The sequence below is a fragment of the Scyliorhinus torazame genome, chromosome 4 (assembly GCF_047496885.1).
Source record: "Scyliorhinus torazame isolate Kashiwa2021f chromosome 4, sScyTor2.1, whole genome shotgun sequence".
Classification (NCBI taxonomy): Eukaryota; Metazoa; Chordata; class Chondrichthyes; order Carcharhiniformes; family Scyliorhinidae; genus Scyliorhinus; species Scyliorhinus torazame.
This window is the reverse complement of record NC_092710.1, coordinates 325,659,070-325,681,099: the sequence shown is the minus strand read 5'-3', so window position 1 is coordinate 325,681,099 and position 22,030 is coordinate 325,659,070. Positions and strand designations below refer to the sequence as shown.

Genomic DNA, 22,030 nt, shown 5'->3' with positions numbered 1-22,030 from the left:
CTAAGTCACAAAACTAACAAGAATGCAAAAATTGAAGGACCTGGAAAACATAAGCACAATAAAGAGAACTATGCATTTTGTCAAGAATGCAATGAAATCAAGTTGCTGAGCTAGAGGTTGCACTGGCCTGCTGACTTCGGGCTGCATTAGAGTGCTAAAGTGGGAGGTTGGTGACTTAGGGAAATTAAGGGTTATTTTCTCTCTAAAGTCTCGTGTTTCTTTATTTACTAAATTAACTTAAAAGTTGCTGTTTGGGTTGGAAGAAGGTGGGTTTTAAACCAACTTCAAACTGAGTTCACTCAGGCTCTGCTTGCAGCTCCAACTTGTTAATTAATTAACTGGATTAAGCCAGTTTTCAGAGTCAGACAGTGTAAAAGTGCTGACCACGTTTGCCCTGGAGTGCTGGCTTTGGGCTGCATTAGAGTGCTAAAGTGGGAGTTTGGTGACTGAGGGAGTTTTGTGAGGAGGGAGCGAGGTGCTCCTTTCATTTGCTCAAGAATATGAGGGGAACCGGAGTTTACAAAGAGTGCAGCTGACTGGGAGCAAAATCAGAGGGCGGAATTCCAGCCGGAGAGTGTACAAACCTACCTTGGGGGACTCTCAGGCCCAGTCCAGGAAGCAAATTCGGAGGGCGGAGTTCCAGCCGGAGTTCCAGCCAATGAGTAAACAGAGTAACTGACCTCAGGTGCTAAAAAAACTGAAAAACTGACATCACAGGAAAGCTGTCGCCAGATTGACTGTTCGGGAATCTGCACTCAATTTTAAAGTAAAAGATTGTTAAACTAATTAAACCCAATTAATTACTTAATCATAAGTAGAGGTGTATCTAAACCAGAAGCAGGAGATTACTGTATTTAGCATTTTATATTTATAGTGGAAATCTAGTGCCAGGAAGTATACAGTTAACTGTAAGTTATTTTAATTTAATAAGCGTTTATTTTTAAATTAATGGATTAATTAGTTCTAGAACTGGCAGTTAGAGGGGTAAACGCCTCACTTGTGAGATGTGGGAGGTCTGTGAAGCTTACAGCATTCCTGACAACGACATCTGCAGGAAGTGCACCCAATTGCAGCTCCTCACAGACCACATGGATCGGTTAGCGCAGCAGTTGGATGCACTTAGAAGCATGCAGGTGACAGAAAGCGACATAGGCAGGAGTTTTAGTGACCCAAGGTGCAGGAAGATAGATGGGTGACAGCTAGACGGGGCAGGCAGTCAGTGCAGGAACCCCGTGACTGTCCTCCTCTCCTACAAGTATACCGTTTCGGATACTGTTGGGCAGGATGGCTTATCAAGGGAAAACAGCAACAGCAGCCAGAGCAGTGGCACCACGGCTCACTCTGTGGTTAAGCAGAGAGGGATAAAGTGCAGAAGGGCAATACTATAGGGGACTCTGTAGTCAGGCGCACAATAGGCGCTTCTGTGGTCGTGTAAGAGAATCCAGGATAGTGCGCTGCCTCCCTGGTGCCAGGATCCACGATGTCTCTGAACGGGCAGGGGGCAATCTGAAGGGGGAGGGTGAACAGCAAGAGGTCATGGTACATATTGATACTAATGGTATAGGCAGGAAGAGTGACGAGTTCCTGCAGCAGTTCAGGGAGTTCGGTAGAAAGTTAAAAAACAGGACCTCTCGGGTCATAATCATGGGATTACTCGCTGTGCCACGTGCCAGTGAGGCTTGAAATAGGAAGTTGGTGCAGCTAAACACTTGGCTGAATAGCTGGTGTAGGAGGGAGGATTTCAGATATCTGGACCATTGCGATCTCTTCCGGGCAGTGGGACCTGTTCAAGAAGGACAGGTTGCAACTAAACTGGAGGGGCATAAATATCCTGGCCGTGAGGTTTGTTAGTGTCACACGGGAGGGTTTAAACTAGTGTGGCAGGAGAGGTGGGAACCGGAGAAATAGGTCAGAAGATGAAGCAATAATAATCTTTAATAGTGTCACAAGTAGACTTACATTTACACTGCAATGAAGTTACTGTGAAAATGCCCTAGTCGCCACACTCCGGCGCCTGTTCAGGTACAATGAGGGATAATTCAGAATCTCCAATTCACCTAACTGAGGGGGAACTAGAGAATAGGGCCAGTGAGACTCAGAGGAAGAGCAGGCAGGGAGATGTTGCTGGAGCAGGACTGTTGGTCTGAAGTGAATTTATTTCAATATAAGAAGTGTAACAGGTAAGGCAGATGAACTTAAAGCTTGGATTAGTACTTGGAGCTATGATGTTGTTGCCATTACAGAGACCTGGGGCGAAATTCTCCCGAAACGGCGTGATGTCCGCCGACTGGCGCCCAAAACGGCGCCAATCAGACGGGCATCGCGCCGCCCCAAAGGTGCGGAATGCTCCGCACCTTTGGGGGCCGAGCCCCAACATTGAGGGGCTAGGCCGATGCCGGAGGAATTTCCGCCCCGCCAACTGGCGGAAACGTCCTTTGTTGCCCCGCCAGCTGGCGCGGAAATGACATCTCCGGGCGGCGCATGCGCGGGAGCGTCAGCGGACTCCATGGTGGAGACCGTGGCGGAGGAGGAAGGGTATGAATGCCCCCACGGCACAGGCCCGCCCGCGGATCGGTGGGCCCCGATCGCGGGCCAGGCCACCGTGGGTGCACCCCCCGGGGTCAGATCGCCCCGTGCCCCCCCCAGGACCCCGGAGCCCGCCCACACCGCCTTGACCCGCCGTTCTAAAGGCGGTTTAATCTACGCCGGCGGGACAGGCAATTTATCGGCGGGACTTCGGCCCGTCCGGGCCGGATAATCGAGCGGGGGGGCCCGCCAACCGGCGCGGCCCGATTCCCGCCCCCGCCGGAGACTTCGGCAACCGGCGGGGGCGGGATTCACGGCAGCCCACGGCGATTCCCCAACCCGGCGGGGGGTCGGAGAATGACGCCCCTGGTTGAGGGAAGGACAGGATTGGCAGCTAAATGTTCCAGGATTTAGATGTTGCAGGCTGGATAGAGGGGGATGTAAAAGGGGTGGAGGAGTTGCACTATTGGTTAGGAGAATATCACAGCTGTACAGGACCCCCACAGAGGGCTCATACAGCGAGGCAATATGGATAGAGCTCAGGAATAGGAAGGGTGCAGTCAAAATGTTGGAGGTTTACTATGGCAGGATTCGGGAACTTTGGATAAAGAAGGATGCATTTCATATTGTAAGCCTAGTCCAAAAGAAAAAGGAAGCATTTGTAAGGGCTGGAACGCTGGGAACAGATGAAGCCCGTGAGGAAAATAAGAAAAGTAGGAAGGAGCTTGAGCAAGGAGTCAGGAGGGCTAAATGGGGTCAAGAAAAGTCATTGGCAAACAGGATTAAGGAAAATCCCAGGGCTTTTTATACATACATAAAGAACAAGAGAAGAGGGTTGACCCACTCAAGGACAGGGAAGAGAATCCATGCGTGAAGCCAGAAAAAAGAGAGAGGTACTAAATGAGTACTTTGCATCAATATTCACCAAAGAGAAGGACTTGATGGATGATGAGTCTGGGGAAGCATGTGTACATAGTCTGGGTCACACTGAGATTGGAAAAAAAGAGGGTGTTGGGCATTTTGAAAAATATTAAGGTTCATAGATACGTTCCGAGGGTCTGATGGGATCTACTCCAGAATACTGAGGGAGGCAAGGGAGGAAATTGCTGGGGCCTTGACAGAAATCTTTGTATCCTCACTGGCTACAGGTGAGGTCCCAGAGGACTGGAGAATAGCTAAATATTGTTCCTTTGTTTAAGAATGGTAGCAAAGACAGTCCAAGAAAATACAGGCTTGTGAGCCTGACACCAGCGGTAGGGAAATTATTGGAGAGGATTCTTCGAGACAGGGTTTGGAAGCATGTGGATGTATTAGCGAGAGGCATGATGGTTTTGTGAAGGGGAGGTTATGTCTCACTAACTTGATCGGGTTTTTCGGAGAAGTGACGAAGATGGTTGATGAAGGAAGGGTAGTGGATGTTGTCTACATAGACTTCAGCAAGGCCTTTGTCAAGGTAAAGTCACACGGGATCAGAGGTGAGCTGGTAAGATGGATACAGAACTGGCTCGGTCATAGAAGACAGAGGGTTGCAGTGGGAGGACGCTTTTCTGAATGGAGGGCTATGACTAGTGGTGTTCCGCAGGGATCAGTGCTGGGACCTTTGCTGTTCGTAGTATATATAAATGATTTGGAGGAAAATGCAACTGGTCTGATTAGTAAGTTTGCGGACAACACAAAGGTTGGTGGAATTGTGGATAGCGATGAGGACTGTCAGGATACAGCAGGATATAGATTGGTTTGAGACTTGGGCAAAGGGATGGCAGATGGAGTTTAATCCGGACAAATGCAGAAGCCTTAAAAGTATTGACAGGCAGATGGATCTGGGTGAATAGGTCCACAGGTCACTAAAAGTGGCAACACAGGTGGAGAAGGTAATCAAGAAGGCATACTGTATGCTTGCCTTCTCGGAAGGGGCATTGAGTTTAAAAATTGGCAACTCATGTTGCAACTGCATAGAACCTTAGTTAGGCCGCACTTGGAATATAGTATTCAATTCTGCATCACACTACCAGAAGGATGTGAAGGCTTTGGAGAGGGTACAGAAGAGGTTTATCAGAATGTTGCTCTCCGCATTAGCTATGAGGAGGCTTTGGATAAACTTGGTTTGTTCTCTCTGAAACGACGGAGGTTGAGGGGCGACCTGATAGAAGTCTGCAAAATTATGAGGGGCATGGACAGAGTGAATAGTCAGAAGTTTTTTCCCCAGGGTGGAAGAGTCAATTACTCGGGGACATAGGTTTAAGGTGCGAGGGGCAAGGTTTAGAGGAGATGTACGAGACAAGTTTTTTACACAGAGGGTAGTGGGTGCCTGGAACTCGCTGCCAGAGGAGGTGGTGGAAAGAGGTTTGATAGTTACGTTTAAGGGGCATCTTGACAAATACATGCATAGGATGGGAATAGAGGGATAAGGACCCCAGAAATGTCGAAGGTTTTAGGTTAGACAGGCAGTATGGTCGGCGCAGGCTTGGAGGGCCGAAGGCTCTGTTCCTGTGCTGTACTTTTCTTTGTTCTAGAGATGCACAAATGGTGTTTCGAGAGGTCAAATCAGAACTGTCCATAATTTTTTATGTGAAAGGCCAAATATTCGTAACATGTGGTTCATTGAAACATCTCCTAGTTGTCTATAATTCCATATTACAGGGGTAAAACAAAACCAATGGCTGCAATCTAAATGCTAAATGTACAGAGCAATTTGATCAGTATTAGAAAGAAAAGCTAAGTAGGTATCAAATGTGGCACTTCATCACTAATCAATCCTTGACGAAGGATTTCCACTATTAATAGCTTTTTGTCTTTCAGATTTCTTTTTATTTATTCACTTGACACAGCTGAACATATCAACATGTCAAGAGACTGATTCAACAGAAGCAACCACAACATTGCTATAAAGTGGACATCACCAAAACTTTGTGCTACTGCTGAGCATCAGTCCTGATCATGGCCAGAACTTTACGTTGCTTAGGCGGGCGCACGGCCAACCCAGATGTGCGTGAAATCATCCGTAAAAACATCAGACACGATCCTGACGTCATCGCCCACTCATCTAATATTTCGGTGGGTGGGCACACATGCCCACTGACTATCAAGCTGGTATTTTAGCCCATTAAGGGGCCAATTCAACTCAATTTTATGTGGCACTCCGTTTTTACACTTGGCGGGCGGGCGGATTGACCAGGTGGCCTTTATGCTTTAGTTTCAACCTCAATCCAGGGCATGATGAACTGTCTGTGCTGAAATCAAATTTAAAAAGGTGTTTGGGGACCGAGGTTTGTGATTGAATGTGCTGCATAGACACTCACTGCATAATGTTCTAATCAATTTTTTTTTTTTTTTTTAACAGGTCTGCAGTGCCCTGAGACAGGTCCGTAGCTAGTGGCTGTCCCCTTGAGAAAGGGCACATAAAAGCACCAGCCTGTACCCTCCCTTTTCTCAGTGTATGCCCTCTTTCCGCCCTCCCCAGCAGCACTGAGTCTTTCCTAGCGCACGTTTCACGCATTAACTAGCCAGGCAGCGTGAAACGTTCAGGGGATGACTGCAGCCAAAAGCTACGTTTTGCGCCCGCTTCCAGGTCCAACAGATGTGCGTGCCCAATAAACCATAAGACCATAAGACATAGGAGCGGAAGTAAGGCCATTCGGCCCATCGAGTCCACTCCACCATTCAATCATGGCTGATTTCAACTCCATTTACCCGCTCTCTCTCCATAGCCCTTAATTCCTCGAGAAATCAAGAATTTATCAACTTCTGTCTTAAAGACACTCAACGTCCCGGCCTCCACCGCCCTCTGGGGCAATGAATTCCACAGACCCACCACTCTCTGGCTGAAGAAATTTCTCCTCATCTCTGTTCTAAAGTGACTCCCTTTTATTTAAAGTTCTGGCCAATGTTTTACTAATGTTCATAAAGAGGAGCACTCAGATAATGCAGGGAAATAATCGTAACAGCCACCTATGATATATCACAAATAACATGATTTCTAGACCTCACATGATGAATAATTAAATCCCAATGGATGTCTTGTGTTAATTTATGCACTGCAAAACAAATGTCTGCATTGCAACCAGAATGCCACTAAAAAACAGGAAGCCTGGCATGGACAGAGTGAAATGACACCTATTATTGTCGCTATGGTTCCAATTAAAGATGTGTTTTGTTGTTGCATTTAGAGTAAAATGAACTTTAAGGACAGACAAATGCATGTAAAATCTAATTCTATTGCTATCTTTGTTAATCTAATCTGTGCACTCACATTTTTATTTATATTTATTTTTATTTGTATGCAAGGAGACTTCTTGAAGACAAAAGAGGACACTATTTTTACCTCAAATAACAATGAAGGTCATTAATTTGTTCTATGACCAGATCAGTTTGCTGGACAAGTACTGTGTTCAATTATTTGTTCACAAATGCTGCTTAGCCCATCTAAGCCATAATTCTTCTGCTTAGTAATGTATTGCATGAGCACCTATCCACACAGCTCAATATTTCAACAGTGTCTCTACTGCAAATATAGGATTGTGAGGAATTTACTGTTTGCAAAGCTTTCAGCCTTATCTGCTATTTTACAGGAAAACCTGTCTCCAATTAAGCCCAAAAGCATGCCGACGTGTTTTACATCCACGTGCTTGTGGACATGATTTACACAACTTGTATAAACACTAAGCTGGCCCGTCTTTAGGAGTTCATTGGCACATCTTTACGAAATGTCTACGCTTGTTTTTCTGCTAAATTCCTGCATAGATATTTAATTCTGAAGGTGGTTCTGTTAGAAACTCCCTGGAAGACGCATCTTTTTGTGTGACTAGCACTATTATAAAGCAACTGTCAATCAAAAATATTCAGCATTCTTCTACAAAATGTATTACCTTTCTTAAATAGCATCAGCAATGTTTGAACAACAAGTGAGATGAAAGAAGGCAGGGCGTGTGAGTGTGTGTGTGTGGGGGGGGGGGGGAGCAGAATGAGCAAGTTTACATTTATGTCTTATCAAGAAGGTCTTATGTCGCAGTGGGTAGTGTCTCTCACTCTGAGCCAGAGGCTTCTGGGTTGAATCCCACTCCTGGAATTGTTGGCCAAGGAAGTTGTGTTCACAACGCGGTTGAATAATCCATCAAAAGCACGCCATAGGGGCTGGTTTAGTACAGTAGGGGCTGGTTTAGCACAGTGGGCTAAACAGCTGGCTTGTAATGCAGAACAATGTCAGCAGCACGGTTCAATTCCCATACCGGCCTCCCCAAACAGGCGCCGGAATGTGGCGACTAGGGGCTTTTCACAGTAACTTCATTGAAGCCTACTTGTGACAATTTGCGATTATAATTGTTAAGAGTAGGAGACTCTCCTGGTCGCCGTGCTTAATGCAAAGTTGCGCTCCTCAGGCTATACGCCCCTAGTGACAGGCTAGCGACCTGTTCCAGGAAAAAACTCGCTATGGGAATAGATGAAAGCCTGCCCAGTGCATCACTAGGTGCAGGAAAAGAAAAGAGAAACAAACGAATTGGGCGGGATTCTCCAGCCATGTCTGCTCGGCACCTGGAGAATTTCACCCGTTGTCAATGGAATTCTCCGTTGTACACGGCTCACCCGTAGCGTTCTTACGGCGGGCGGGTTGGGAGAATCCAGCCCATTGTCTTATCATATCTTCAGGTAATCCAAAAGCTTTTCACAGCAAATAATTACTTTCAATGTGCAGTCACTGGTATTATGCAGACACAAGTAACAACCAATTTATGCACAGCAAAGTCCCAAACACAGCATTTGGGATGAATCCAGTTAATCTATTTTGCTGGTATTGATGAGGAAGGAATGTAGTAATCACAATTGAAAAATGTTTGATGGAACCTCTTTTTTTTAACCTGAGCAGGCAGATTGGATTAATTTATCATCCAAATAATGCACTTTCAACAAATAGCACTTCCTGAGATTTGTGTTGAAGTGCCAGCTAGATTATGTGGAAAAGTCCTGGAAAGGTCACTCATCCCAATTGCCTGTTTTGCAGTAAAATGCTGCACAAACCATTCTCATTAGAATTCAGAGGAAGTTGTATGGGATGGGAGATTGCCAATGTCATACATTCCTGTCCAAGGGTCATATGGACACGAAACATTGGACGCGACCTAACGGCCGGTAAATCTCGCGAGAGGCCTCTTGCGAGATTTACGACACTGGTTACGCCTCGGGGTGTCACGATCTGGATCTCACCCTCAATGGGCATGAACCAAATTTGTATATTCAAGTAGTTACACTCACTTCAACATGTCTGCGCCAGTTACCCAAGACGCGAAACCTAACGGCCTCACCTCGGAGACCCATTGTTGGCGCCGTTTAGCAATGGTTTGGCTGAAAGGCACTTGAGAGTTCTCCAAGGCAATTTTGGGCCCCCGGTGGTCAGGCTCTGGGCACTCTGGTACCCTGGCACACCAATACCACCTGGGCATACTGGCACTACCAGCTTGGCACTCAGCAGTGCCACCCGGGAACCTTGTGGCATCTTGCCCGTGCCAGGGATTGGGACCGGGGATGTCTTGCCCTTATGAGGCTGGGTGCAGGGGCACAAGAACCCCCTAATGGATAAGTTGGGGGGGGTGGAGGCCACGGTGGGGAGTCCTGAGGTCGGGAACTGATCTCCGCTCCTTAGTGCAGGGGACAATTGAGACGCCATTTTTAAATGGAATCCCCCATCTCGCATCCCCCCAAAAAGACCCTCAAACCCCCCTGCCGCCCCCCCCCCACCCACTTCTCCAGCCTCAAATCACCTATAACGGGGCAGGGCACCCCGGGTCCGATCCCCATCGTGTGAAAAAGCCAACTTGGCACCATGACAGTGCCAGCCAGGTGGCACTGCCAGGATGCCAGGTTGGCAGTGCCATGGTTCCTGAGTGGTGCCAGTGTGCCCCGCTGCCCAGAGGTCAAGCATATGGGGGCCTTCAATCCCCTGGGATACCCCCACGAGTGCCGTTCCGTCTGGTCCATGTTTATGGAGACCAGCATTGATCGGCACTCGCCAGAGGTCTCCAAGGCGAGGGGGTTAGATGCCATGCCTCGGTTAGATCTCAGGAATGCATATTAGAGTGAGACTAGCTATCTCATAGAATGCGCAGAATTCCTACAGTGCATAAGGAGGCCATTCATCTCATCGAGACTGCACTGACCCTCTGAAAGAGCCCACTACCTAGGCTGATACCCGCGCCCTATCCCCATAACCCCACATAGCCTGCGCATCTTTGTACATTAAAGGGCAATTTTGCAAGACCAATCCACCTAACCTGGTCATCTTTGCACTGTGGAAGGAAAGGGGAACACCCGGAGGAAACCCACGCAGACTTGGGGAGAATGTGCAAACTGCTCAAACGCAGTGCTCTGAAGTGTATTTGTTTCAATGCCAGAAGTATAGCAGGGAAGGCAGATGAACGTTGAGCACTAATTAGTACTTGGAACTATGATGTTGTGGCTATCACAGAAACGTGGTTAAAGGAAGGGCAGGATTGGCAGCTAAATGTTGGAGGATATAGATGCTTCAAGACAGATAGAGGAGGATGTAAAAGGGGTGGGGGTGTAGCATTCCTGGTTAAGGAAAATATCAAGCTGTACTGCGGGAGGACACCTCAGAGGGCTCATACAATGAGACAATCTGGGTAGAGCTCAGGAACAGGAAGGGGGCAATCACAATGTTGGGGGTTTATTACAGCCCTCCCCCAACTGCCAGCAAGTGATAGACGAGCAGGTAGGTAGAGAGATTTTGGATAGGCGCAAAGTAACAGGGTTGTTGTGGGAGGGGATTTGAACTTCCCCTCTAATGACAGGGACTCACTTAGTGCTTGGGGCTTAGATGGGGTAGAGTTTGTAAAGTATGTCCAGGAAGATCTCTTGATGTCGATAGTCCAACTAGGGAAGGGGCAGTACTGGACCTGGTATTGGGGAATGAGCCTGGATGGGTGGTTGAGATTTCAGTAGGGGAACATTTTGGGAGTAGTGACCACAATTCCATACGTTTTAGGCTACTTTTGGATAGAGATGAGGGTAAGGTGCTAAACTGGGAAAAGGCAAATTACAATAACATGAGACGCGTCTGATGTACCTCTGTTGGATGGTAAATCAACATCGAACATGTGGGAGTCTTTCAAGCGACAGTTGATTAGGATTCAGGAAAGTCATGTTCCTGAGATAATGAAGAATAAGTATGGGAAGTTTAGGAAGCCTTGGATAACGAGGGATATTGTGAAACTTGTTAAAAAGAAAAAGGAAGCTTTTGTACGGTCCAGAAGGATGGGGACAGTAGAAAACCTTGAGGAGTATTGTAGTAATACCAGGAATTGCAGTACCTGAGAGGTGAATGACCATTGGCTAGACTGAGGGGTCAACCATTGGGTAATGTACATAGCCCCGCCCTGAGTGGCGGGGTATAAGAACCAATGCCGTCCCAGCAGCCTTCACTTTCTGTATCACCGCTGCTGGGTACAGTTCTAGCTGATTAAAGCCGATTAGATATGACTCATCTTTGTCTCGAGAGTATTGATTGTGCATCAATTTAATCAGCTAGTACTTTTGAAGGATGGATCTCCGCATCAAGCCGGCGTGCCTTCAACTCAGCCCTCACGCAGAAAACTCCGCTGCTATTTTTAAGCATTGGCTGGCGTGTTTTGAGAGCTACCTCGAAACGGCTGCCGACACCCCCACGGAAAGGCAGAAGATACACCTCCTACGCTCGTAGGGGCGGCGAACTATGCTGCAGCCATGGCGCTGCTAGAAGGACATTACATTCGTCCACTGAACCAGGTCTACGCCCGTCACCTACTGGCAACGAGACGACAGAGCCCAGATGAGACGCTCGAAGACTTCTACCGGGCACTGATAGTGCTGGGCCAAAACTGCGGCTGCCCAGCGGTGACGGGGAACGAGCACACGGAACTTTTAATTCGGGACGCTTCCGTGGCAGGTATGGCTTCCCCTGACATCCGCCGAAGGCTCCTCGAAATGGACACAGGGGGCCTCACTGAGGCCCGGGCCCTGGCAGGGTCCATGGACGTTGTGTACACGAACGCACTCGCGTATACCACCGCGCGCACGGCACCCCCCCCTGGGCTGCGTGGCACCCCGTAGCGGCAGCCCCCCAGACTTACCCGTTAACCCCGCAGACGTACCCGCTAACTCCTCAGGCCTGCGCGGCAAGGCGCCCCGCTACCGCCGCCGGCCAACACTGCTTCTTCTGCGGCCAGGCGAATCACCCGCGCGTGCGCTGCCCGGCCCGCACCGTCACCTGCAAAGGGTGCGACAAGAAAGGCCACTATGCCGCGGGCTGCCTAGCCCGCGCTGTGGCCGTGGTATCCAGCGACCACCAACAACCGTTCTTCCAGGTCCCGGCTGTCCAAGGCCAACCGCGACCATTCTTTCAGGTCCCGGCAGCCCAAGGCCCACCGTAGTCCTTTTCCCAGGTCCCGCCAGCCCAACGTGCACCGCAGCCTTTGTCCCTCCAGGCAGCGTGCGACCCGCGGCCGTGGCCATTTTGCCCCCCGGCAACCATGCTGGATGGGTGGGCACCGCCATTTTGTCGCTCGCCGCCGCCATCTTCGGAATCCCCGTCCCCGGACTCCATGTGCGACCCATGGCCGGCGCCATCTTGGATGGGGCCTCAAGCCCAACCAGAACTCCTTGCTGCAGCTGGCCTCCGTTACCCTGGATCAGCGTAAGCCCCGGACGCTAGCGAAGGCCACCACAACGATCGCCATCAACGGCCACGTGACGTTGTGCCTGATCGACTCCGGGAGCACGGAAAGCTTCGTCCACCCAGACACGGTAAGGCGCTGTTCTCTGGTCACCTATCCTGTCAAACAAAGGATCTCCCTGGCCTCCGGGTCACACGCGGTGCAGATAAAAGGGTTCTGCCTCGCGAACCTCACCATCCAAGGCAGGGAATTCCGCAATTTCCGCCTGTACGTGCTGCCGCACCACTTCGCAGCACCCCTTCTCGGGCTGGATTTCCAGTGCCACCTACAAAGCCTGACTTTTAAATTTGGAGGCCCTATACCCCCGCTTACTGTCTGCGGCCTCGCGACCCTTAAGGTCGACCCGCCTTCCCTGTTTGCGAACCTCACCCCGGATTGCAAACCCGTCGTCACCAGGAGCAGACGGTACAGTGCCCAGGACCGGACCTTCGTCAAGTCCGAGGTCCAAAGGCTGCTGAAGGAAGGGGTCATCGAAGCAAGCAACAGCCCCTGGAGGGCTCAAGTAGTGGTGGTAAAAACCAGGGAGAAACATAGGATGGTCATCAACTATAGCCAGACCATCAATCGGTTTACGCAACTGGACGCGTACCCTCTTCCCCGTATTGCCGACCTGGTAAACAGGATTGCACAATACAAGATCTTCTCCACGGTGGATCTCAAGTCCGCCTACCACCAGCTACCCCTCCGTAATAGTGACCGCCAGTACACTGCCTTCGAAGCAGATGGGCGGCTCTACACTTTTTAAGGTTTCCCTTCGGTGTCACGAACGGGGTCTCGGTCTTCCAGCGTGAGATGGACCGAATGGTTGACTGGTACGGCTTACGCGCAACGTTCCCGTATCTCGATAACGTCACCATCTGCGGCCATGATCAGCAGGACCACGACACCAACCTCCGTAAATTTCTCCAGACCACACACCTCCTGAATCTGACCTACAATAAGGAGAAGTGCGTGTTTAGCACCGAAGTGGAGTCACAGGCCCGACCCCGAACGCATGCTCCCCCTCATGGTGTTCCCCCTCCCTCACTGCCCCAAGGCCCTAAAGCGCTGCCTCGGCTTCTTTAGCTACTATGCACAATGGGTCCCTAATTACGCCGACAAGGCTCGACCCCTGATCCAATCCACAACCTTCCCCCTGTCGACGAAAGCCCGCCAGGCCTTCTGCCGCATCAAAGCGGACATCGCAAAAGCCACGATGCGCGCCATCGACGAGTCCCTCCCCTTCCAGGTCGAGAGCGACGCGTCTGACGTAGCTCTGGCGGCCACCCTCAACCAAGCGGGCAGGCCCGTGGCTTTCTTCTCCCGCACTCTCCATGCTTCCGAAATTCGCCACTCCTCGGTCGAAAAGGAGGCCCAGGTCATAGTAGAAGCTGTGCGACACTGGAGGCATTACCTGGCCGGCAGGAGATTCACTCTCCTCACGGACCAACGGTCGGTGGCCTTCATGTTCGATAGTGCACAGCGGGGCAAGATAAAAAACGACAAGATCTTGCGGTGGAGGATAGAACTCTCCACCTACAATTACGAGATCTTGTACCGTCCGGGGAAGCTGAACGAGCCTCCTGATGCCCTGTCCCGCGGCACTTGTGCCACAGCACAAGTAGACCGCCTCCGAGCCCTCCACGAGAACCTCTGCCCCCCGTGGGTCACTCGGTTCTTCCATTTCATTAAGACCCAAAACCTGCCTTACTCCATCGAGTAGGTCAGGACAGTCACCAGGGACTGCCAAATCTGCACCGAGTGCAAACCGCACTTCTACCGACCAGAGAGGGCACACCTGATAAAGGCTTCCCGTCCCTTTGAACGCCACAGCATGGACTTCAAAGGCCCCCTCCCCTCCACCGACCGCAACACGTACTTCCTGAACGTGATTGACGAATACTCCTGTTTCCCATTCGCCATGCCCTGCCCGGACATGGCCACAATCACCAAAGTATTTTTACACTGTTCGGTTCCCCTGCATACATCCATAGTGATAGGGAGTCCTCCTTTATGAGCGACGAACTGCGTCAGTTCCTGCTTAGCAAAGGCATCGCCTCGAGCAGGACGACCAGTTACAACCCCCGGAGCAACGGGCAGGTAGAAAGGGAGAACGGAACGGTCTGGAAGACCGTCCTGCTGGCCCTTCGGTCCAGGAATCTCCCAGTCTCCCGCTGGCAAGAAGTCCTCCCAGTGGCCCTTCACTCCATTCGGTCGCTGCTATGTACTATCACAAACCAGACACCTCACGAACGTCTCCTTGTTTTCCCCAGGAAGTCCTCCTCCGGGACCTCGCTCCCCACCTGGCTAGCGACACCCGGACCCGTCCTGCTGCGGAAACATGTGAGGGTGCACAAGTCGGACCCGTTGGTCGAGAGGGTCCACCTGCTGCATGTCAACCCCAGTACGCCTACGTAGCTTTCCCCGACGGCCACCAAGACCTTCGGGACCTGCCGCCCGCCGGAGCCCCACGCGCGCCCGCGCCATTGCCCCCCCCCCCCCGGAGGGTCAGTATTGCTGCCGGGACCCCTACCCAGCGCCGAACAGGCACCGACGCCCCCTACAGGCGCCCCTCCCCCTGCCCAGTTTTCGCCCCAACAGCGCCGCCTAGGGGTGACGAATCTGCCTGGGAGGAAGACACCACGTTCCCGGAGTCACAACCACTGGGGCCCTCACCAGGATCACCGCCGAAACTCAGACGCTCCAGAAGGACGACCAGGCCACCCGATCGTCTGATTGCTGCATCATGAAAAAAAAAAGAAACTTTCTCTGTTACCCTCAACATCATGGTACCTGCAATACCTGGTCCTACCATGCAAAAGATGACAGTAACACTGGCCATCACCCCGCTGGGCTCTTTTTAACAGGGGGTGAATGTGGTAATACCGTGTATTGCAGTACCTGAGAGGTGAATGACCATTGGCTAGACCGAGGGGTCTACCATTGGATAATGTACATAATCCCGCCCTGAGAGGCAGGGTATAAGAACCGATGCCGTCCCAGCAGCCTTCACTTTCTGTATCACCGCTGCTGGGTACAGTTCTAGCTGATTAAAGCCGATTAGATATGACTCCTCTTTGTCTCGAGAGCATTGATTGTGCATCAAGTATAAAGAAAGTAGGAAAGTACTTAAGCGGGAAATTGGGAGGGCTAGGAGGGGTTATGAAAAGTCTTTGGCAAGTAGGATTATGATAAATCCCAAAGATTTTTATTCATATATTCATTGTTCTTTGTATACACAGACAGTAACCCAAGGATGGAATTGAACCCAGGTCCCTGGCACTGTGAGGCAGCAGTGCTAACCACTGTGCCATCGTGCCGCCCACTTGAATATGCAAATGTGCTAGAAAGTGATCCCGCCCACAATGGACGCGATCCACATCGTGGCATCTTCTGAGTCCACGTTAGATCTCACGAGGCATGGCGAGCCGAGCCGAGTAGGTCCCGGAAGAGGGATCTACGGGCTGATTTAACCTGCCGCATTGCACCCTAAAAGCAGCGCGCTGCAGCCCGTAGATCCCTCCCCCGGGACCTACTCGGCTTGGCTCGCCATGCCTCGTGAGATCTAAATATTAATATATTTAAGCCTGGCTTCTAAACTACAATTGGGGACCTAAATTCAAATTAACAGGAGCCAGCCAAGTTGCAAAGCACCGATGAAATCCAGCAGTTAAAGGGAAATGGGAGCTGCCAACTCTAGATAGTAAATGCCTTTCTTTTAAACAGCACTCTTATTGGTCAGGAGGAGCTGAAGAGTTGCCATCAGCCTCCAAGCCTTGCAACGTCCTGACAGCAGCCACTTGCCACTGATGTCCCTACCAGGCTGCTAGCTGCTGACCAGCCTGTCACTTTATTATAACAAGAGCCTGCTGTTCAACTCCGCAGGACCTCCATGTTCCCAGATCCTTTCCCACCTCTCTAAATATTGAACTGATTGGACAAAATGTAATGACTTCCCCTGAGGTGGATATGGAAGTGGAGTGGGGCATTTACTCGGGCAAGAGGGTGACCTCTTGGAACTTCCCTTCCTTCCCAATAAATACAGGGGCAGGAAGGCTCATGGACGGTCTTCCCACCCCACCACCAATTGTGATTCTTAAGTGGGTCATTAATGGGTATTCAACCCTGGGTATTCCATCTGGAAGTCCAAAAACCGAAGGGGAGTACAAAGGCACTCAGTGCCACCATTGGGAGGGAGGCCCGCTGATAGCCACCCCGAGTTTTGCTGCGGACCCAGACTCCCAAGAGTGAGGGAGGGGTGGGGTTCATGGGGGAGGAAGGCAAGCCTTCCCAAAAGGAGACAACGCAGGGCTCTTACCTGCTCTCCAGTCAACAAGTGAGAATCACCTGCATTAAAAAACACTCATTGTGTTTTGTCTCCTACCTCAGGATTGTAGCAAGGGACAAAATATAAGGAAACAGCTGTTAAAGCTGGACCTCACTTAGATGAAGGAAAAAGGGTTGAATTAATATCTAGACTGAGGACATATTCTAGGTCATCTTTCACGAGACATTGGATCAAGACCCCATCTGCACTCGTGGATGTTAAAAGATTCCTTGACACTATTTTATTGAAGACCAAAGGAATCTTCTCAGTGTCCTGAACAATATTTATCCTTCATCCAACATCAAGGCTTTGACAAACGCGAAATGTTTAGACCTGTTGAGATGGTCCAGTATTTTCTGTTTTTGTTTCAGATTCCAACATCTGCAGTAATTGCTTTTATCACTAAAAGGAGATTTTTGGACCATTATCATTTTGCTGACTGTGGGAGCTTGCTGTGTGCAAATTAGCTGTCGCATTTCCTACAGCATCAATACTTCAGAAGTACCTCTGACTGTAAAACGTTGGAATGCCTTCAGTTCATAAAATGTGCTGTATAAGTGCAATATTTCTTTTTCTTTGAAAGGTACATGCTCACAAACTTGTTAGGGCAAATAGCCCATGTGTTGCAACTCCTAGCTATTTCTTTGGCAAATTTCTAAATATGTGAAACTCAGAAGTGCAGCTGCTGCAGAGAAAGATATATAGCCCATTCGGGATATGGAAAGACAAGACTCTGGCCTCTCTCTCAATGGTACTGCTCGCGAGAAGGAAAAGTTATTGCTACCAATTCTTGCAGCAGGGCTACACTTGAAATAATATTGTAAAAATTACTTTTTTCTTTCTACAGTGCAAGGAAGGGAATGTTGCGCCCAAAGCGATAAAAGATCTGTGTTTAGAACAGAAAACTATTCCACAGTTTTCATCCAGAGTCAGTAATGAGCATTCCCAACCCAGGTGCAAATCAGATTAGATGGAATGTAAAGATTCTGCTGTTACCATGTTTACAATGGCAAACAGAAGCTGATTCGCCAAACCAGCAGCCAAAGTGAGGAGATTGTTGTCAATGTTTCAAATTTCCATCATTCAGAATAAAAGCAAATGTGCCAGTTGATCGACACTCTTGCCACAGGATACATGTCCTGATTTCCACCACCCAGGTGGATCGCAGGGCATGGAAGAGATAAAGGTACGAATGATAGAAATCTGAAATTCAAACAGAGAAATCTGGAAATGCATACCATTGAATTTGATAAAGGGTCATACTTGAAATGCTGAGGTAAATGTTCCCTTTCAGATGCTAACTGCTTCCTGTACACTTATAGGATTTCCTGCTTCTTCCTTCACCACAATACAGTTGAGAGAATAGAATATCCAATTAAGGGAACTTACTTTACGAGGATGCAATATTCCAATATCAGTGATGTTCTCTAAACACTGTAACTTAACATTTTAACAATATATTGTATGTCTAGAAGAAAGAGTGCTTAATGTATTTGCATACCCCAATATTTTACCGCACGCAAATAAACCCATTTATTTTACATTTCTAATCATCGGTTCACTCTGTTAAAAAAGTTAAAAAGGCAATAGGTACGTCTGTTTTTCTTCCTGTGAGAGGTCATCAGTCCTTGTCTGCCCAGTGACAATGGCGAGTTCATCTTTTAGCTGCTGGATTTCTTTCTTTAAGCGAAGAATCATCTGCAAAATGGGGACAGTAAAAAGGATTTTTAAAAAGGACAGCTGGAATCAGTTTCCTGATGCATGTTTTTTTGGGGCTCTCTCTGAGTTGAGCCAAATGTTTGCTTCATCAGCAAAGTGATAAATTAAAATTATATTTTGGACAAAAATTACTATTGTTGTTCCTAAAATAAATCCATTTTGAGGTTGTAAAATATATATTATGAAAATCATGTTTGAAATCATAAATCTCTGCTTTTCTTTCCGACTTGCAAGACGGCCACATTCCTTGTATGGAGGAACCATGAGTACAGTCGATTCATATTAACTTAACATAAACCGGTTTGAGAAAGATTTTGTTCACCTGTCAAGACTCATTGAACAGACACACACATTGATGTATTTGTCTGCAATGGGGTACCATTACTACTCTCTATCCCTCGCCTTTTTCATCCTTTCCCCACAACAATCAATAAAACAAGGCAGTTCTTTTCTTTAAGTTTCAACATGGCTTCAAAATTATTTAGGTCATTTCATGTGAATTTTGCCTTTTTAACTTGATCTCTATTTCTGCGATCACTAGCGTTAGTGAACTTGGCAGAAATAGGCATCATTTGCCTCACTGCATAGCAGTGCAGAATCAAACCTCCTTGGCCCACATCTCGGGTAAAAGGTCAGAGACTCAAATCAGGCTACTAAAAAGCTTGATGGGGTTATCCTGCTACTTTTAATGAAAAACAGATGCAAGTGCATACATTGGTTTGAGAATTAAGTTCATGATTAGCTTTGGGCAAAGACTCCTTTGTAAGCCCTTGGGGATCAAATTTAGGTCAGATCATTCTGTTCCTCATTAATGCAATCTCCAAAGAATTGATAGAACATAAGAAAAAAAATCTAAGCAGGAGTAGTCCTCACAGACTCTCAAGGCAGCCCTATCATTCAATCAGATCACATTTGACCTTCTACTTCCACTTTGCTTTCCTGTCCTATCCCCATAGCCCTTGATTCCATTGGAGTCCAAAAATCCATTGATCTCAGTCTTGAATATGCTCTCTGGCTGAGTGTCCATTGTCCTCTGGGATGGAGGATTCTGAACCCTCTGAATGAAAAAGTTTCTTATCTCAGTCAGAAATGGCTGACCTTTTATTCTCGGACTGTGACACCTAGTTCCAGACTTTCCAGCCAGGGCAGACCGCCTCTCGGCATCCACCATATCAAGCTCCCTCAGAAGTTTCCATGATTTAATGAGATCGCCTCAGACACCCAGAACATACTGGCCCATTTTCAAACTCTCCTCATACAGCACCTCTTATCTGTGGAATCAATCTAGTGAACCTTTGTTGCAGTCCTCCAAGGCATATATATCCTTCCTTAGGTGTGAAGCAATGCCATATTCAATGCATGATTAAGATGTGTGTTAGAATTCCCGTAAAGGTCAACAAATCAAAAGATATGATTCTATAATCAAACAATCCCAACAAAAAAAACGGTAGATAAGATTTCACTTTTCCTAACTTTTACTTTAATAATCAAACCAAAACCAACATAAATTGAACATGAATTAACAGACAAATCACAGTTAATAGATATGATAAAGTATAACAAAGATAGGTCTCATGGATGTACTAGGCAGTCCACTCAGTATTCAGGGCACCAATTTTACCAAAACATTTTCAAGTCTCTGATATTCCTCAGGTAGAATTCTGGATTTGGAAAGTGCATTCAATGGAGCCTTGGCGATTTGCTGCAGTTCATCTGGTCGATGGTACACACGGCTGTCTGTGCCCCGGTGGATGTTGAAGATGGTGGATGGGGTGCCAATCAAGCGGGCTGCTTTGTCTCAGATGGTGTCAAACTTCTTGAGTGTTGTTGGAACTGCACTCATCCAGGCAACTGAAGAGTACTCCATCACACTCCTGACTCAGGCCTCGTCGATGGCAGACAAGCTTTGAGCAGTCAGGAGGTGAGCTACTTTCCACAAAATTCCAAGACTCTGACCTGCTCTTGTAGCCACAGTATTTATCTGGCTAGTTCAATTCAGTTTCTGGTTAATGGGACATTCAGTGATGTACAGCCTTGGCCAACTTATAACAACTTTCGTAAACTATCAAGCACTTCTACACACTCAAACAGAACAAGTAGAAGTTAATCAGGAACAAACCTGAGAGTGAGTGATAAAACCTTTAACTAGTACAGATGTGGAGGAGAGGTGGGAAGCTTCTGCCTAAAACTGAATACATATTGAGCTGTACATGTATAAGGGTGGGTGTGAGCTGGAGCGATGGGGTCAAAAATGGCACCGCTGCCATCAAATCAACATTACATAATGAATGGTATCACTGTTTGTCTAATCTGCATACTCCATACTTCTGGCGCACAGCTCTAAAGCCCTTACTGAGACGGCAGAAGGTGGGGTAGCGTTAACCACATATAGCGCCCAAACTACAGATGTTACGGCACCCGGTTTTGTGGTTATTGTGCTCACCTCACAACATAGTTTCCCACTTTGTATTGTCAACAAACTTGGATAAGTACATTCGGTCCCTTCGTCTAAGATATTAATATAGATGTTGAGGTTTTAGTTATTTAAAATCTAAGAGACCGCGGTTATTTTCAGTACTCGTTCCCCTTCTACATTTGTGTAGAAGCTCTAATATGTAATTTTTATATTTCTTGCGAGTTTCCTCTCATACTCTGGGCGGGATTCTCCGACCCCCCGCCAGGTGGGAGAATCGCCAAGGGGCCACGCGAATCGCACCACGCCACCCAACGCCAGGACGCGATTCTCCCACCCGTGAAAACGGGCGTGCGCGAATGGCGCTGGGCCGCACGGAGAATCGCCAGAATAGCGGCGATTCTCCGGTGAGCCAGCGATTCCCAAGGCCGGATGGGCCGAAGTCCCGCCGGCGCGACCGGATGTCATGCCGATGCCGTTCCAACATGCTATAAAACAGCGTCAGCGAGTCGTGCTGGCTGACGCTGCGGGAGGAGGTGGGTGACGGCAAGGGGAGGCCCCCCCCCGGGGGGGCGGGTGGTGCATGATGGCACTGGGGGTGGGGACGGGGAGCGGGACGGCCGTGTCTGCCGGCGGTGTGGGGGAGGCCCTGGGGGGAGGGAGAAGGGGAGGTGGGGGGGGAGGGTGGCCCCACCCACCCACTGCCGGGGGTGGGGGTGTGGGTGGGGGAGGTGGGGCGCGGAAGGCTGCGGGGGTCCGCGGCCCGCCATGATGGCGGACACGCGGTCGTCCACCCAGCCCGTCCACCGTCGCGGCCCGCGGGGCCCGGCCGTCCTGACATGTGCCAGACCTCGCCCCCTCCCACCAGACCGGCGGCACCCATCGGCGGGTAGCTCCAGGGCGGCACCCACAGCAGCCCACCCCGTGAGGGCAGTGCCAGCGTACAATGGCCCTGGCAGGGGGGGACAGCAGACAGGTGCCAGGGCACTGAGGGGGCGGGGGTGCGCTGCGTGCTGGCAACCGGGCCTGCCATGCTGCCCATGGCACCTGGTCGTGGTGGGGGGTATACCAATGCTGAAACCCTGTCTATCCCACCCCCTACAGATCGTACAATGTTCAGCCATCTTCCAGCGTTGTTGGCCGCTGTGGCGGGGGCTGCTGCCCTGCATGTGGCCCAGTGGGAGCTGGAGCAGGGGCGTGACAGGGAGGTGGTGGAGCCTGCTGTAGAGCAGCGCGCTGCAGTGGGGCACGTGCAAGCCGCCCAGGCCGCTTGGCCACACGCCCGAGAAGCACAGGAGGGGCACCACGCCGTGCAGGAGCGACAACACGGGGATGCCGAGAGGGGAG

At 49.3% G+C, this 22,030-nt stretch overlaps 1 protein-coding gene across 5 annotated transcripts in view; it reads right to left on the bottom strand.

The window, feature by feature from the left end:
- The window catches only part of kif6 (kinesin family member 6), an 848,078-nt gene that overhangs the window by 480,223 nt on the left and 345,825 nt on the right, over positions 1-22,030 (bottom strand). For all 5 annotated transcript variants that reach the window (XM_072500179.1, XM_072500178.1, XM_072500180.1 and 2 more), the window contains one exon: positions 18,146-18,249. In XM_072500179.1, coding sequence (XP_072356280.1) covers positions 18,146-18,249 — 104 coding nt within the window. The remainder of the gene's footprint in view (positions 1-18,145; positions 18,250-22,030) is intronic.